The 14661-nt window shown below is 36.9% G+C and overlaps 2 protein-coding genes across 3 annotated transcripts; both read right to left on the bottom strand.

Moving 5' to 3' along the window:
* Positions 1-1582: 1582 nt before the first annotated feature.
* On the bottom strand, positions 1583-4290 carry ACS11 (1-aminocyclopropane-1-carboxylate synthase 11). Its single transcript, XM_008222194.2, has 4 exons — positions 4096-4290; positions 3618-3749; positions 3352-3512; positions 1583-3089 (listed from the first exon to the last, which is right to left on the bottom strand). Exons 1-4 carry the CDS (start codon positions 4234-4236, stop codon positions 2144-2146), a joined length of 1380 nt encoding a protein of 459 aa, XP_008220416.2. The 5' UTR covers positions 4237-4290; the 3' UTR covers positions 1583-2143.
* Positions 4291-11898: 7608 nt separating this feature from the next.
* On the bottom strand, positions 11899-14600 carry LOC103320506 (putative pectin methylesterase CGR3). 2 transcript variants are annotated; one of them, XM_089045259.1, is made up of 7 exons: positions 14466-14600; positions 14221-14388; positions 14073-14115; positions 13885-13929; positions 13171-13548; positions 12575-12630; positions 11899-12317 (listed from the first exon to the last, which is right to left on the bottom strand). In XM_089045259.1, exons 2-7 carry the CDS (start codon positions 14353-14355, stop codon positions 12165-12167), a joined length of 810 nt encoding a protein of 269 aa, XP_088901385.1. In that variant the 5' UTR covers positions 14356-14388; positions 14466-14600; the 3' UTR covers positions 11899-12164. The 2 variants fall into 2 exon arrangements, with proteins under 2 accessions (XP_088901385.1, XP_008220415.2); XM_008222193.3 differs by having other exon boundaries at positions 13171-13542.
* Positions 14601-14661: the final 61 nt, after the last annotated feature.

Here is a 14661-nt window from a genome sequence, read left to right as displayed (position 1 = left end):
AAATTTTAATTAATACAAACTTTTTTTAAAATTTGTATAGAGATGATAACCAATCGTACTGAATTAAAAAATAACTATAGTATTTATGACTTCATAACTTAGGGAGTATAATTGGAGTTCAAATTTTATAGAGTTCCTAAAATAACTTTTGTGTGTTTTTAGCTAAATTTTTACTAAATAATAGGGAGCATGACCTTTGCCTACATAATTACTGACTAATTCCTTGTGATTGAGTATTTATTATTTTAGTATGTGGTTGTGAAAGTAGCTGGGATATTGAATGTTGGTGTTGACATTGGACAAGTTGCTTTAAACAGTGGTTGCAACAATATGTGATTGACAGACAACATAGCTGTTTTTATCTTTCAACGAAAACAATAAGTTTCAAAAAAACAAACCAAAATTTTAATTTGACCCTAATTGTCATTATGGTGGTTTTGTTGCTAGCTAGGTCACATTTGCATATGACTTTGTTTTTTTGAATAGATTTACTGGCCCTGTACGTAATAAATTTTCGACTATAATTTTTATTCTACTTTTTGCAATTTGATCTTTTTTATTTTATTTTTGTCATTCGATAGGGAGGGAAATGGGGGAGTATTATATTGGGTTGCCTCAAGATTGTCTTTTACGTGAATCGAACTTAGGTGCACAGTGCAACATGATAATGAAGTAAGTATTTAGTATATATAAATTGAAATTTAGATACATACTTGAATTTGAATTTAGATTTAAATATGACTATTTGCTTTTGAGTGACATTTATCAATTTTTTTGGTCGATTTTTTATGTTGAAATCCTTGAAATTGAAAAAAAAAATTTGTCAAAGGATTAAAAAAGAGAGCCAAGGAGAGATATTGGTGATGATTATTACTTACAGAAAATAACGTGTTTGCCTTTTTAATTATTATGATTATTAATTGTTGTTACAAAAAAAAAACCAAAAATAACTAAAACTATGATCTACACAAGCAGATTTTGAAGTTGCGCCCTGAATGGAAGTTGAGGCTATGCAAACCAATACAATAGAAATGTCTTTGTGTCCAAAATTTGCTTGCTTGGTATATATATATAACATTTATTATTATATACATAAAAAATTTCTGGGGCCCTAAAAAATCAGAGACCCTATGCGGTGGCACCACTTGCACACTCTCAAGGTCAAGGCCACCCTTGTCCCCAACTTCGACAGCCACCCACTACCCAATCCAATCACCGGACGCTGTCGCCGGAGTGTTCTTGTGAGAAATTTGGGATTTTGGGTTGGAATTGATTGAGGTGGTGGGTTTTGCTTATCGTTTTTCTTTTTGTGTATAATTTTATGTGGTGAAGCAATTCCGGAAAGAAAAAAATTTGATTCACTTTTACTGCTTGGGAATACCATTGGAAGCTTTCTTTCCTAAAGAGGGCCTTGTTCGTCATCTAGCAGTCTCCCTCTCTCTTCGCTTTTGTTTACAGCTAGCAATAATATAATGGTCGGAATTAGAAGATGATTTTGATGGGAACAAACAACCAAAGCTTTTCGCATTATACAAAAAAAAAAGAAATGAAAAAGAAGTAAAGCTTTGTCTCTCAGCGCAAATCACCTTTAGTTCAGTCTCTCTCAAAAATTTGTGGAGTGTGAAAAAGCTTATAACTCAATTGGTTAAGAATATTCGCCTTTTTCACTTGAAGTTCTAGATCTGATATCCCCTACCTACGCTAGTATCACTTGTATAAAAAAAATTGCACGGGTGAAAGGTAAAGCCACGTGGCAGACAATCCAACTATCCAAGTACGTAACATATTATCCAGGTACAAGTAATGCTGCTGACCCGCCCAATTGGGTCATATCCACCGCCGTTTCCCTGGGCTGTCTTTTACCAGTCGAGCAACTAGAGCAGTCCAGCCCAAACTGCAAGGCCTTCAATACGTTGCTTTACAATCTCGAAAATTCTTAAACTGACAATTGTACAACACACGAAATAAAGTAGCTTCAATCAATACAAATAAAGTAGAAGAAGAAACACAATGAATAAATACAATATTTTGACTACATTTTCTGGTGATGAAACATACTTAATCTCTGGCTTAGCCAGGCTTCATGAGCAAAACAAATATATTCAACATTTCACTTGGGAGTTAATTACCTAGGACTGGCTAATTAACGGTCTGGTTCACGATCATATGAAGCCAATTGAAAAACCCACTTGGTCTGCAACCAAGTTGATTTAGAGACCACCGATTGGTGAACCATGGTGGGCTCCACAAGGGCCTTGACACGTTGCATTGCAACCTCGAGTGTGTCCTCGGACATGTTTGCAAAGCACATTCTGAACCAACCCGGTTCAGAGCAATGGCAAGACGACCCAGGAGAGATGTTGAGCCCAAATTCACAAACCACTTTCATCCAAAGCTCCTTTTCAGCTTCAAAAGTGTTAGACTTCAAAAGGTGCCTCATGTCCACCCAACAAAACAACCCAGCATTGCTTTTCAAACACCTAATCCCTGCTCCTTTCAGCCCACAAACAAACATCTGCCTTCTTTTTCTAAGCCTCTTTTGGTTCTCCTTCAAGTAATTGGCTGTGAATTTCTTGTCTTTGAGCATTTGGGAGAGCATGTATTGAGTTTGTGAAGAGACAAGTCCAAAGCTTGACATCTTTGTGGCTGCGGACACAACTGTTTGATTGTTTGAGTATATCATGCCTACCCGAAACCCGGGCAGGCCAAGATCCTTAGAGAGGCTGTACACTATGTGGACCCGGTTCCATAGTTCAGTGTCTTCTAGGTTTCGTCCGGTTACGGCTTCCATGATGCTTACGAAACTAGGAGAGTTGAAGACTGTTCCTGAGTATATTTCGTCGCTTATTATGTGGATTTCTTTTGCAAGAGCAAAGTCTATGAGGTGGTTAAGCTCGAGTGTTGTCATTGTTGTGCCTAAAGGGTTTGAGGGATTTGTGACCAGCACCCCTTTGACTTTTAGATTGAATTCTTGGGCTCGTTGATAGGCCTCCTCCAATGCAGGCGCAGTGATTTTGAAGCCATTTTCACTTGTGCATTGAATGGGAACAATTTCAACTCCGGTACGCCACTTAAGATCTCTATCAAACCTGCCAATAAAAGTGATTAATTAATAACAAAAACTAAGTTTAAGTTTAATATGCAAACTTAATTAAGTATTAAAAACTGATTAAGAAGTTAAACGTGTGGAAAAAGTATTGTAAACGCCGGTTATATATGCATGTAAGACTCACTATTATGTAGTGAGTTTCCCATATGCGTGTTATGAGAAAGAGATTATATATAACTAGCTCATATAAAAGTTCTCGAGTGTTGCGAGGGAAATATTATATATAACTCACGCATACGTACCCTGGGTAGTATGGAGTGGGAAGGAGGAACGCTTCGCCGGGCTCAGCAAGGCAAAACATGAGAGTCTCATTTGCAGAAGTTGAACCAGCCGTGAGCACGAGCTTGTTTGGATCGAATTTTACTCTGTTACCCCTCATTTCCGCCATGAACTCTACCAGCTCCTGTACATACATATATATATATATACCAGTGAATATTAGTCACCATTTTTTATAAAGAATGTGAGTGTATAAATACTTATAAAAGAGATAAGAATTTAATATTACATTTTTGAAATCAGGGAAGCCGTGATAGTCTTGAAAGAGAGCCAGCTCTCTGAAAACGGATCCTCCATTTCTTTTCAGCTCAAGTGCGTCCGGGTTGCTTGCAAGCCATGACTCAACCAAGTCAAACGAAAGCTGCGAGGAGAAATATACGTACGTGTTGTGTAAATCAATGTCAGCCACTACTGGAAGTGGAATTGCGTAAGAGACTGAGAATGTCTAAAAATATTATGACACTAATTAATAATTAAGAACAATAAAAAAATAATACACATGTAATTAAAGACCATGCACACGCACTCAAAATCACCAACCAACTTAGATTTGTGATCACTTGTTCAACAACCATCTAATCACATTATATTATTATTATTTTGCTTCATTGTGCTGCTGACTTGAGGCATGGCCACGTCACCAGATGTGACATAAATATTTTATTTGACACAGAAAGTATAGCTAGCTAAAATTTCATGCTGCTTACTTGATTCTCTGCAAGTCCCATCTGAATGATGCCGTTTGGATTTTGAACCGGATCATAAGGGTTCTTCTCATACTCTTGCCACCCTAGGAAGTAGGAGGAGTCTTGCCCGTGTGAGTCGCAACTTGCTTTTTTCGACAACATTTTCAAGCTAGCCCTAGTGAATTCCTTGGCTACTAATTTAGTGCTTTTGGAGATTGAAAATTTTATTGAGAGAGAGAGAGAGAGAGAGCTAGAGAGAGAGAGAAAGCTAGAGAGAGAGAGCGAGCAAGCTAGAGAAGTTGTGGAAAATGGAGCATTTGCATGCATATATATAGAGAGAAGAGAGGGGGCCTCATCATGGCTTGCTCGAGCGGGAGATGAGGGAACAACAGTATGAATAATGAATTGACGGTGCCGATATTTTGACCAGAGAGAAACTCCGTTGGAGCTGCTTACGTATTATAATTAAGATCATTAACAATTATATGTTCTTTTTGGCTCATCTTAACAATAATTGTTATAACAATAAAAGTACCAGTCTTTTTTCATTAACTAGTTGCTTTACGGATATCGTCATCGTTATTAAAATTTTGCACACGTACTTACCTAATTAATTTGAATTAATTATATTAAGTACAGTACAGCTAGCTAGGTGTCTTATAGCACAAGTGCTGCTTCCGAGATATAGACATAGATTCTTACATATGACGGTAATATTCATATTTAGGTTTTGATTCCATTTTATATATTTTTACCAATAATAGATACAAATATATATATAGAACTTCCATTGATGGATATCTCAAATGAGCTTATTTGATAGACACTTTTGTTGGGCTTACTCTATATTGTATTTCACTAATTCAAACGTAGGATACCCTAAAGAATATATATATATATATATATATTAAACAGACAGATTGAAAATCATTAAGACATCTAATTGAGACCAACAAAATCAATGAATATGGTGCTTCAAAAAAGTACTTAAATTTTAATAATTTAATTGAATGGTCAAATGATATCGGATTCAAGTAATTTTTTGTAGAGATGATCTTTGAATGAATATCTACAAAATAGACGGTTTGGATTAGTGAAAAAAAGCGAAATGAGCCCTACAAGACTAGTGTCCCTCATATTTGAGGGATTCCTCAACAAAAGCTGTCTGTATATTATAAATTCAACTTAATTGTGAGCCATTAAAATCCTTGTATCCATGCTTTGATTCCACATTTGATAAACAAAAAAAACATACTTATACAAAACAAATGAAAAGGAAAAGGAAAATGAATATATACGCAAGGATTTTTGGCGGCAATTAGTTTTGACATATGTTATTGTTCCCTTAATTAATATTAAACTTTTTTTTTTTTTTATTAAATGTTTTTAGGTGCGGATAGGGTATTGTATTGGATGTCCAAGAGAAGGCACTCAATTCTGACTTCCAGTGAAGCACCGACAGGCCAACGTCATCCCTTTTGGCCTGAAAGCGAACATCTCCATTTCAAGTACACGAATGTCTTTTGAGTCATCGACTTTGAATTAACCAAGTTTTTAATTTTTGTTTAATTTGTTATTAAATGTAACCCCGTTGAACAATTAATGTAATTTGGATTAACTAATAAAAATGGAGTGATTTTGTAACCTGGAAAACAATGGAGATATTATTTAGTGTGTTCGTCCGAGTAGTTCTAGTCAATCATGGTAACCCAGGAAACCGTCAAAATCAAGCAATCCAATTTTGGGCACATTTGAGACTTTGCTTGTGAGCTCCTCTTTGTTATTATTTCCGGGATTGGGAGAGCTCACGCTGCAAGCTTCCCCACCCATTGTCCATATTCCAGTTCCATATAACCAGTTCTAAGGTTGGGACGACGCTTTAGGTGGTCCATGGTGCACACATATTAGGTGCACAAAATGCTACTTAGTTTATGGTTGTGGGCTGCTGCCACGTGTCCGGATTTCAAATCGGACCCCGGGTGGTCCATGGCTAAATGAGCTATGAGAATCTCCACAGAAGTGCAGGGGCTTCGACTTTGTCCAAACTCCAAATGGGTCCCATTTAACCCTCAAATTCTGTCGGCCATTTTCTCTCTGTCTCCTCCCCCTTTCAGTTTAAAATTACTTTTAAACAAAAGAAATTTTGCCCTTCATTTTCGATGAGTTTCTTAGAAACCAACTGAAGTGATCTTATCCTCCTCTCAACTAAATCCCTAAATTATAGAGCTTGCTGCCACTGCATGCTGATTGGTTTTAAGGATTGACCTCTCAAAACGACTCATAATGTATAGAGGATTTAGTTAACACGTGCCCACTTACTATATAACCTCTTGGTTAACAAAACTAATCATTCATATATTTCACACCCTAAACATCTCCGACCGATATGTCAAATTGCCACATGGACATGAAATGACAAAAATTAAATGTTAAAATTGCTCCAACCGAGTAGTCAAATCCTACATGAATTTTTTTCAAAATGTCAAGTTACCACATAAGCCATCAAATTCAAATTTAACATTTTACATTTGACATCTCCCTTGGAGATGCTCTAAAGCAAAAAAGTGTGCTCCGAAATTGACAACTTATCACTTTTTTTAACGGTTAAGTTAACGGCGGAGCCATATTGCAACACATTTTCAATGTTGAGGAAAGGGGCGATCTTGTAGTTCTGTGAAATTGAGAAGATAAGAACACACATGCCTTATGAGTGAAACCACATGATAATTAACATGTTATCTTTGGTGAAATGCAAAACCCTAGTTTGTCAACAACAACAAAATCTCCCTAAGTCTATATAATGTTTAAGAAATAATATAGTGCAGTGCTTAAGCAGTGACGGAAAGGAGTTGGTGTGTGGTATTATCCACCCATTTCACGATGCATAGTTGTCTTGTTTAACATAATCACACGCGTTATAGAGTGAGGGACAGCTCAATTGCAAGATTTGTTCTGGATTCCTTGGCATTCAGGCTGCAATTATTTCCCACGGATTCTGTCTTAGAAAAATAATAATCTAGAACTTGACCTTGCAGTTTTAATATTCAATTATTCATGAAGAGGAAGTATATATACATATTATATTTTGCCAATTGGTAACCATCATGATGAGCTGCCTGAAAATGAACCGGTGATGAATTAACGCGGTTTTGTAATATGCCAAAAACCTTAAAAATGGCTGGTGAGATGGGACTGTAGGAAATTAATTGTGCTTTAATCGTCTTCTTTTTCTTCTTTTTTTTTGTTGGGTGCGAGTCAAGTCGTGCTCTCACTTCACACGCCAGAGATATCAGTTTGACTATTTGAGGCCTGTTTTTTTTTTATAGATATAAATATGCAGTGAGTGAGTTGCTGATGTGTTTCGAAATTATTACATACCTTCTGGAATTTCCAGTTGAACGTTTTCAACAAAGTTATTATTTGCCTATATGATGCTCTACTACTATCTCATCACGAATTTATTTTTCGGGTGAAGCCTCAACTTCCTTCATTCTTCCTATTCCAATTCAAAATTATTTATTAATGGAAGTCACTCTGCTCAATTTCAATCAGTTGAGCTAATAATGGGGAAAGAAGCATCAAAATAAGCAAAACAAAACAAAAAGCATTGGCCAAATGAGTACGCAAGAGCCCTACATAAGAAGATTCATCCAATTGTGAAATTGCATTGAGGAATCAAAACCAACTTTTTTCTTCATTGTGGATATACTCTTTCTATGAATATCGTACTTCTTTAGGATTGCACATCTTAAAGTTTTGGATAAGCAGAAGTTAGTAGCTAGCTCTCATAACTAGTACTGCATATGCATGGCTCCCTCCAGACCACACAGCTGAGTCTATGGACATACATTGTGCCACTTGTTTATCTTTCTTGTTTTGTTCAAGCAAAATGTTCATCCAAATTTGAAGGGATAATGGTTTAACCTAATTTAGTATTTGTATAAGCTGAGTGGAATATATGCTTTCAATATGATATTGTTTTGGACTTTAATTATATAGTGGAAGCCCATGTGTCTTGAAAAGTGTTTGTAACCCAAAAAAGTGATGAACTTTTTTTTTTTTATTCCTTTTTTGTTTAATGTGTGTAATTTATGTGTGAGTGGAATAAAAGGATAATATTTCAGACGGGTCGTATTATAGAATATTTGTATGTGTATCAAGAGAGGTTTCCCACTCCACGCAATAAAAAGAGTGATTATTAATCCATAATATTTCCTGAATGTTTAAGCATAAATGTGGAAAATAAGTTAAATATCTAATATATGTATTGTAGAACCCATGTTTATGGGTGTACAATAGCATAACCATGTTGTGGCAAGTGGGGGCGCAAGAAAGTGTTTCCTATTAATTTAGCCCAAAAGTCTAATTGCATTCATTGGTTTTTTTTTCTTCTAAAGGTGGGAACAGATAAAGGTGTTTGATGAAATGTTTCAAACGGAGAGACTGTGGAGCCGGTTGCTAATGTAGGTATATGATATGTGAGAGAGAGAGAGAGAGAGAGAGAGAGAGAGAGAGAGAGAGAGAGAGAGAGAGAGGGGGGGGAAGGGTTGCGCACGCGGTTTTGTAGTACGAGAAGATGATAATAGGTCATTCGGCTGAAAACCATGATCGCCATGTGGAAACCACAATGAGCAAATGTGGAGGTTCCCCTAGCCACACTCTGATCATTTGCATGACTTTAAGGACTCGAAAAGACCCCAACATGGCTCCCATCCCACGTTACGCCGTATAATGTCCTCATGCACATATATATATATATATATATATTCATCTTCCCTTAATTTCTTTGTTAGATCTTTATAGCTAGACTTCCGTGCCGTTAGGTCTACCAATTAGTATGCATATACATGAAAAGACCGGTACCGGTAACAAAAGTACGTATACACACAATGTTTTCTTCAGTAACATTCATAGATTTGGAGCTACTACAACAAAAATTGAATGATGATCACTTTAGATGTGAAATATATAGCATGAAGATGTTGATAGCAAAGAGTGAGGTCATCGATTGACTGGAAACTAGAGGTCACGTATACTTGTACCGTGCGTAACACATAATTGATTAGCTGGGCTCTTGGACGTATATACGACATGTGTTTGGTTGGAAAGTACTCAGTTTTGTATGTATTGTCATGCCACGTACTATAAACGTTTGTGTTTGTGTTTGTGTTTGTGTGTAAAGGGAGAGTGAAGAAGAAAAGAAGTGAAGGCCAGCTAATAGGTAAGCTCTTGGATGTGACTCAATTAAAAAAGACAATCGAGCCGTATATATATGAGGAGTTCGAAGTCAAAAAGTTTAATACGAAGTCCAATGAGATAGCATTTCTATGTTGTTACTTTTGTCCTTCGTTGCAGAGTTTTGTACCGTATTGGAGTTCTGCTTCTGCAACAAAGCAAGAAAATAATACCATGCTTTTTGACCTGACCATCTTAAATTATTTTGCAGGCTTTTCTTGTTGCGAGGCCACATGGCATGAGGTACTCTCAATAACCCAAATGGGAAAATTTACTTAGAGAAGAAGCTACGAGACTGTAAAAATTGCCAGAATTATTATGCTATTCCAAGGCCACTTTGGAGACTCCAACACTCAAACGTTGTAGCTTTTAATAACACTGTCTTGTTGTCGCATCAACATATCAAACACGGATTAACACCCGGAGGTTCATTCGATTCGATTTATTTAGGAGATGACAAGATGTTGCAGCAGGCAATACATGCACACTTGGTCCTCTCAAGTCAAAGATTTCCAGTCATGGGCAAGCCCTAATTCTTCACCATAATTAATGATGCAGAAACTATGCCGGCCGACCCATGCGTGCTGTCTTATTTTACGGCTCTTCAACATGTGATGTATGTTCACGTGAGGAAGAGAGTTTGATGCCAGTCCAGGTGAGGAATGGAAAGGTGGCATTTTCAAATTAGGAGTCGGGACAAGATCGGATCGAGAAAAATTTCGGCATCACGCGTTAAGTAACAAGATGTATTCAGGTTTGTTTTGTTTTGTTAAAAATAATTATAAATATTGTTGGTGCATAAAAATGGTCGAACACTTTCGGGCCCAACATAGAGATGATGTCGTCTTTGGCCTCATGGGTTCTTCAGCAGAGGACGTGATCTACAAAGCAAATAATGAATGATGGGTCCTTGGGCACCGGTCGAAAACTCTTCGATGCTATAGTTAGCTTTTGAGGACAAAGTGAACAGTGATATAGACAGAGTAATGGCTAAGTAGCCAAATGTAACAATTATCTCGTTTGGGGAACTTGTGCCCCTTTCTATAGACTTCAGAGGGTGTGTGTCCTGAGTAAGATTTTGATGTAGGACTCTGAGCATTGCCCGATAGGGTGCCACATGTTCTTCTGAGAAATTACTAGCGAGGCGCATTCTTTTGGAGTGCTTTGCAGGATGGGTTGCCGAAGGCTCATCACCTACCGATGGTATTTCATGGGTCAAAATGCTTTGCCGAGCTATATGCGCTCCCTTTGTGGATTGTTTCACATATCACGTTCTGATTGGCTGGTCAGATATAGTATAAACAAATATAATCTCAAATATTCAACACGCACAATATACAAGTCATACATATCCAACAACCAACCTACAGACTTCAGGCCTTCATTATACAACATCAATCATCAATATAAATTGGGTCTCAGAACAACTTAAATAAGTTTCCTAGATCCATCTTGACATAATTGAAGATAATGCAAAATAAGATATTTAATTAAAAAATGACACGTGTTCGAGTTTGATGAAAACTTTTATTTCTTGAAGAAAATGCATTTTGATAGAGAATATCCTACCATTGAAAAGCCCATCAAGTTAGCTCAAGTAGCGAGGGAGTGTAGGAAAATAGATTAGAAATAGATTTAGGATATGTTAACGGTTCAATCTCTCAAATATAACCCAATGGTACCCTATTATAGAAACAGTCAGGACAAATTTTTCTCACGTTGGACACCTAATCGTAGGTCCAAAATCCACTCATTTCACATCAAAGCCCAAGGACCCCATTTTTTTCTCGTACAAAAGAGTTTGGAGCATGTCATCTTATCTCCAATTTTATCGGATGTGCCAAGGGGGAACAAGAACCCCTTTAAATGCAATAACACATTTGATAGGGCCAACCCAAGCAAAGCAAAAATAGGATGGAAATTGTCCGTGCGACACCTAAGCTAAGCCTAGGTCTTTTTAATGGGATGGAGCTTTTTGCATCATGCAGGCTTTATGTCTCCCACTAAATCTGCTATCTTATCCTTGAACTCCATTACCACAACAGCTTGGAAGAAGATGAACCTTTTTTTCTTCCAGTACCGTCTACAACAACACAACTATGATGTTGTTCATGTGCTTTTGTTTTGTTTTTTTGGTACAACATAATGGACTTGATTTAGTGGATGGGATGAGGATATCCCAGCCGCCCACCCTACCCCATTTCTCAAAGGAGAAATAATTGTTAGACACAGCCAACAAATGACATGATATTTTCTCTTTGAAAGTATTGTCGGGGGTGATTCAATCAAAGAATCTCGGGTGCATAGATAATTACTCTTAACCACTTGAGTTACAAGTCCATATTGCCCTACCCTATCAATCAAAATTTTAAACTTGGATAAAATAAATAAATAATGCAAATAATAACTTGAGATGTTTGGCCACCCTTTACTTAGTTCTAAGCTAAGAAATGGATTAATATTAATATTAAGCTAATAAATTCTTTGACTAACATCACTATTACCTATATTACAAAAGTGAATCATGAATATAAAAATCTGAAAAATAATAATATGGTGTGTTGCTCTCTTCTTTTTGACAATTCAGAATAGATGAAATCCTAAATTCAATTCATATTGAAAAAACTGGGGAGGAAATAAGAACCTGCAAACCTCCATCTCAAATTACATCAAAGAATTCGCTCAAGAAAAACTAATTTAGCCGACACATCTGAGCACTGATTCAGGCTTCACTTCCCAAAACAAATTCAATGAAAGAATAAACACATGAAAAAATAAGGTTAGACGGATAGGGGTAAAGATTCCTAAAAAAGTTTGTTACTGTACCGAGCAGCTTCAAGATATATGTCAAGATGTCAATTGAATGACTTGAGGTGAAAAACTTGGCAGTTTGAGACATATGACATCTTTGTTGCGGCCAGTTTAAACTTCATGGCGGCATCTTCGTTCTCTTCTAAACTAATCTGACCAAAATACTTAGACCACCAGGATGTGCTCCTCAATTTAGCCTTCGGAAAGAAAACACTTCAATATGTCAGTTATGCAGTGAATGAAAACAATTATGTAAACCCCCAATAACAAAATGAAAAATCAAAGACAAGGTAGAACGACGAAATAAAAAGAAACATTAGAAGGCAGAAGGGTATAAAGACATGGACAATGAACATAAAATGTTTTATCCTTTTGACATGTTCAAGGTTCGAAGAACAACTGAACAAGCAAACATAAAGGAAACTAGAGTATCCTAAGTGCAGCAGTTACTTACCGCCTTCCCAAATTTGGAGACCTCAGCAGCTTTAGCTCTCTGCTTACGAGGATAGCCTATATGGAAGATATCAAACATCTCATTAGGCTGACAGATTCGTAAATTTCTCCCACTAAGATGTGGATTTTGTATTGCTACTTGGCACAAATAAAATACTCTGTTCCTGATATGAAAGAAGACAAAATCTTCTCGAAGAACCAGAAATAGATCTTCAAAATAGTAAGAGGCAAAACCAGGTGGACTATACGGCACCCAAACAGGCACATTTTATCAAAATGAAAAGAAAATACTTTTGTCACCTTCCTAGATTCGACCTGCTCACAAGTTGTTACAAAAGAAGACAGGTTACAGATCTCCAAATCCAAACTAAGGACCTTCGCTGTAAGATGACGACTCCATAAACATATGAAATCAGGCTTATACGGATTTGAACATCAATAGTTCAGTAGAGGTTGGCCATCAATGAGGGGCATAGAATTGCAAATGATGTGACCATAATCAGGTAAAAGAACCTCAAGGATAGAAGCGCAGCCTATAAATGTATAACGAAACGCAAAATACATAAATGTATTTAACAAGTAGACATAAGATCTTACCAGTAAAGACCACAAGACCATCAACTGATACCCTTGCCAGATCCGGGAGGGTCTTGTTGAGGTATTTATCCGACAAATAATCCAACGCATCTGAAACAAGTACAATAGAAAACGACTTTTCCCTGTATGGAAGCAGATGCTTGATATCAACAACACGAACTATGTCTTTGCGCACAAGAGCTTTACAGCTTCTACCAGCATCCTCTACATCATAAGGTTCCACACCCCATGCTTCAGTTTCTTCCTCACTCAGCAATGTAGAAACCACTGCACAAGTATCAGGGCCAACGTGCAAAACCTTATGCATGCTGTCACCATATGCTTTCTTCAAAACAGGAATTGCTCGTTGGACCTCCGCTGTGCATGAGTAACCTGCAGCTAAAATCTTCATATGAGGTGACTTAAAAACAAGTTCATAGAACAGCAAAAATATAGCAAAATTATGAATACATGAATTAAATCGCCAGCTGCTTGTCAACTCATACCATTTTCCAAAGCTAGAAACTGGGATTAAATTTCACAAACCAAAACATAATTGCTAGTGTTGCGACGGTTTTAAACATTTTCACACAAGAAGATACATATTGTCTTTAATGCAAAAGACCATTTGTTGCAATTTACTCCCAAAAAAAAAAAGTTTTGTGCCATGGTCTGGTACAAAGGTATAAATAAATAAATAATTTAAGAAATATACAGAGCATATACAAAATATACCTTCAACCCTGCTAACAACCCCTTTAACGATGCTACCACCTCCACCTACATGCAGTCACAAATACATAACATGAACAATATCTATCAGACCAAAAAATAAAAATATTATGAAATGAAGTCAAATTCATTACGCATTAAGCAAGACAAATCGATATGTAAAATCAAAATAAAAGCAAACGGCTACCAACCTCTGCCGCCGTTGTATGAATAGGCAAGAAGAAGCAATGCTCCCTGAAAATTCATCATTACCATTATGCAAATGATCCCAACATTATTTCTTCAGCCCACAAATTAAAATAAAATAAAATAAAAGGAAATTGAATGTAAATTAATTACCACGGCGATAAGTGCGACTGATAAGATCGGAGAAGACCTCGACTTAGAATAGGCAGAGCCTGAGAGTAAAGAGCCTCCATTGTCCCCAAATCGCCGAGACGGGTTCAAATTCACATTCACTGGCCTCCGAGACATGGCTTTTCGGACTTTGCTGTTTTATATGTATCTCTGCCATAATTAATTCATTAATCACTAACTAATTAATTAAAATTGCATTTGCCAAACACATCTGTTAACGAAATTACCAGAAAAAGAGGCGTTAAAGAACCCACATTGGATCGGATTTGCCTGCTGCTGACTCAGTGAGTCTCTGTGCTATGAGTTGGGAGTTGAAGACGATGGCTCGGTTATTCTTTTTTTGGTTCCAAAATCTAATTGGTTTGGGCCGATTGGGCCCATGAGCCTACGGCCCACAAATCACACAAGCCCACATCGCCAAGA

The sequence above is a fragment of the Prunus mume genome, linkage group LG2 (assembly GCF_029339155.1).
Source record: "Prunus mume cultivar Tortuosa linkage group LG2, ASM2933915v1, whole genome shotgun sequence".
Taxonomy (NCBI): domain Eukaryota; kingdom Viridiplantae; phylum Streptophyta; class Magnoliopsida; order Rosales; family Rosaceae; genus Prunus; species Prunus mume.
This window is presented reverse-complemented; position numbering and strand designations above follow the sequence as displayed.

What these genes read in the sequence shown, in the direction of transcription:
- LOC103320506 (XM_089045259.1), bottom strand. Translation starts at nt 14,355, where the DNA reads ATGTCTCGGAGGCCAGTGAATGTGAATTTGAACCCGTCTCGGCGATTT. An exon ending in TGGTCTTGTGGTCTTTACTG is followed by an intron (nt 12,631 to 13,170) that starts GTAAGATCTTAT and finishes TCTTCCATATAG; the next exon opens with GCTATCCTCGTAAGCAGAGA. An exon ending in TCTCCAAATTTGGGAAGGCG is followed by an intron (nt 12,318 to 12,574) that starts GTAAGTAACTGC and finishes TTCTTTCCGAAG; the next exon opens with GCTAAATTGAGGAGCACATC.
- ACS11 (XM_008222194.2), bottom strand. Translation starts at nt 4,236, where the DNA reads ATGTTGTCGAAAAAAGCAAGTTGCGACTCACACGGGCAAGACTCCTCC. An exon ending in TGGGACTTGCAGAGAATCAA is followed by an intron (nt 3,750 to 4,095) that starts GTAAGCAGCATG and finishes TTCTCCTCGCAG; the next exon opens with CTTTCGTTTGACTTGGTTGA. An exon ending in GCTTCCCTGATTTCAAAAAT is followed by an intron (nt 3,513 to 3,617) that starts GTAATATTAAAT and finishes ATGTATGTACAG; the next exon opens with GAGCTGGTAGAGTTCATGGC.